At 35.6% G+C, this 3,116-nt stretch overlaps 1 protein-coding gene across 1 annotated transcript; it reads left to right on the forward strand.

The window, feature by feature from the left end:
- The first annotated feature begins 404 nt into the window (after positions 1–404).
- Positions 405–1,493, forward strand: LOC132565543 (alpha-(1,3)-fucosyltransferase C-like). Its single transcript, XM_060230191.1, has one exon. It carries the CDS (start codon positions 405–407, stop codon positions 1,491–1,493), a length of 1,089 nt encoding a protein of 362 aa, XP_060086174.1.
- The last annotated feature ends 1,623 nt before the right edge of the window (positions 1,494–3,116 follow it).

Here is a 3,116-nt window from a genome sequence, read left to right on the forward strand (position 1 = left end):
ATATATATGAAAACGGAAATAGATATTGTTTTCATTACATTTCATTAGTCGTAGAGGTGCGACACGAGGAAAAGGACATTCAGTTATACTGTATGTTGAGAAATATTTTTGTATTTGTTTAATATTGTCTCTCATTTTCAAACGTTTAACTTCATGACTTTGGTCGTATTTCGTAAAGCAAAGATACAGTCTAAAATTGATGTTTTCATTTTTCTTTTTTTTTTGCAGAAATCATGATCTTACTGGGCAGATGGAAGTTATTATTTGGGCTCCTTACTCTGACAATATTGTTATATATTACATATGTAATTATCCAACCCGATATACAAATACACAATCAAAAGTTTGGAACTCTGTTTGCCAGTCAGACAAACCTTTCATATCACAACTCGACGCAATACCACATGCAGAGTAACGTGTATTCATTACCTAAACCTAATAGAGATCGGGTCACGAAAACGCTATTATTCTGGACGCCACAGGACTGGTTTATTGATTGGGTAGGAAATAAATGGGACACGTCACGAGTGTTTGATAAGTGTCGAGTGTCGAATTGTGTCCTCACAAAACAACATCAGTATAAGGATAATGCAGATATTATTTTATTTAGAGCTAGAGATTTAAAAAAATGTTTAAAGAAGACTAAACGTGGACAAATATGGGTGATATTTGAACACGAAGCACCTACTTCCTTTGAAATTTTACATAAACTAGATAAATACTGCTACAGAAATATGTTCAACTGGACGCTAACGTATCGTAGGGATTCTGATTTCACGTTTGTCCATGGACTTTTCTCTAAACGTACCACCATATTCAATGATAGTGTTGTGGATAAGATCATTAAATCCAAAACCAAAACAGCAGTAGCCTTTATCAGCCATTGTCACACCGAATCTCGAAGACTGGAATACATCAATAGACTCCGCCAAAACGGTATTGACGTGGACATATACGGAAGGTGTGGAAATTTAAAATGCCGATACGGTCTAGGATATGTAGGCGATTTCAAGATGATATGGAAAGTAGCGTCAGACTTAAAAATGAAAAAAGATTGTTTCGACGTGCTAGACAGTCGATATAAGTTCTACATCTCATTTGAGAACAGCCTTTGTGATGACTACAACACAGAGAAATCACACCATCTTGTGTTACAACATACCATTATTCCAATCATAAGGGACGGGTCCAATCGTAGTTTGTTCCATCCTCCAAATTCTTATTTGGACACAAAGGACTTCAAAACCGTGAAATCTTTGGCAGATCGCATAAAACAAATAAATTACAGTTCTGACGAGTACAAGAAATATTTACAATGGAAGAAATATTTCTACTCAGAAACTGTCCGCGGGGTTCTACAATCGAACATGTGCGATATCTGTGAACGACTTCACAACCAAGACAAATATCGAAGACTTTATGGAAATATAGTGGATTTTTTATTTACACGCGGACACAATTCCCCGATTTGTCATAAACCGGGTGATCTTTGACGTGTGCTCGGTTTACATATACATTTAAGATTAATAAAGATACGATTTTTGTTTCCTTTTTATTATCATTTTATAGAAACATTTTAATGAACTAAAAGTGTATAGTGTGTGTGTTTCTAGCCATGGCTATTTTTGGGTTTGTATATGTTTGTAAATGATATATGTAAGTTTGTTCACAACGTGCCCAAGTTCCGATATATCGACACCAAACAATATGGGATCGGTTATTTTTACTTCTGAAAAGAGTCTTTGATTGGTTTGCTAAACCTTGCCGCATCCAGTAAGATTTAGAAGAGGAAACAGCGAATTCGCCCCGAGATCCACCAATTGCAATGATGAAAAGAAAAGTATCCTGTTTGTTGGTGTCCAAATTGGCACTCTTCTTCATATAACCATGGCTCTTAGTATCCCGATGGACGAATGTTTTCACAAGACACACGACCCGTTTTGTTTTGAATACCACTGGGTACCCGTTCCCAAATGATTCCGACCATCGATGTCCTCAACAAAACCGACACGAAAATAAATGATTTTGTATTAAGTCGAAAATATTAGTGTTTAACAGATTTAACTACAATTAACATGTCTCATGTCTTGGTTAGGTTTCGTTTATACTGTCCAGCAGGCAGAGTAATCTAGGGATGACCTCCCTGTGCATGCGAGTTGAAAGCATATGTTGCGCACGTGTGCTTGCCTTGTCTTTGGAGACTGTGACATGTTTATGTAAGCCATTTAAAAAGTGTTACCTCACTAAAATATACTGTCGATGGTTTCACCCACCTGATCACGAATCTTATAAACGATAGCTGAAACTGAAAACCGGAAGTCCGATGTGGACTTTAGATATTGTTGCGTATTTTCATATGATTAAGTCTATTTTCATTTTAGCTAGGGTTACAGTTATAAAGAACCATTTCGTCTTATTTCAATCCTATTAATTTGCGTGTTATGTCAGATAGAAAGGGATCATCAAAATAGTTTAAGCCACTGCAAAGAACCTTTTGAGTCCATTAGAACCTCCAACATTTCCTTCTGAATGAAAATGATTTTTTTTCTGTTTACAAGTGGAAAGGATGAAACTTCCTTTTAAAAGACCGGTCTTGGTAAAGATGAAAGAAAGCACTGACAGCGAAACTCAGTGAAGATATATTGAAACAACGGTTCATACAGATAATTAATTAAAAAAGGCACTAAGTTTTCCTTATTTGCTGCGGAATTGCTTCTACTTGCTCAGTCAACTTTGTTCTTTGTTGATGATAGCTGCAGGTACTTACAGCTTGTCCATCATCTACAGTCTACCTAAAACACACACATAGATTATTGATTCTTGCAATACTGACATGTCAGAAAGGGCCTCACAATGACACCAAACCTGAGCCTATTGGAAAATTACAATAATGATAAAGAATCATTGTTTTTTAAAACAAAAAATGCGAAACATACTTTATAGTGTATAATCTATTGATCTTTTATACCAACTTTTAAAATAGTACTCTCTATCTTGTCATCTTTAGTAGTAATATTCTTTCTCTATTTCTGATCCGCCTCATCTTCCTACTCTCATTTCTTATATCATTGTCTGGTGAACCTTTGTATAGATAATGCTTTCCATGTGAAGAAAGT

This window comes from Ylistrum balloti, unplaced genomic scaffold (genome assembly GCF_031769215.1).
Source record: "Ylistrum balloti isolate Yb309-2 unplaced genomic scaffold, AGI_CSIRO_Ybal_v1 Utg369724, whole genome shotgun sequence".
NCBI lineage: Eukaryota > Metazoa > Mollusca > Bivalvia > Pectinida > Pectinidae > Ylistrum > Ylistrum balloti.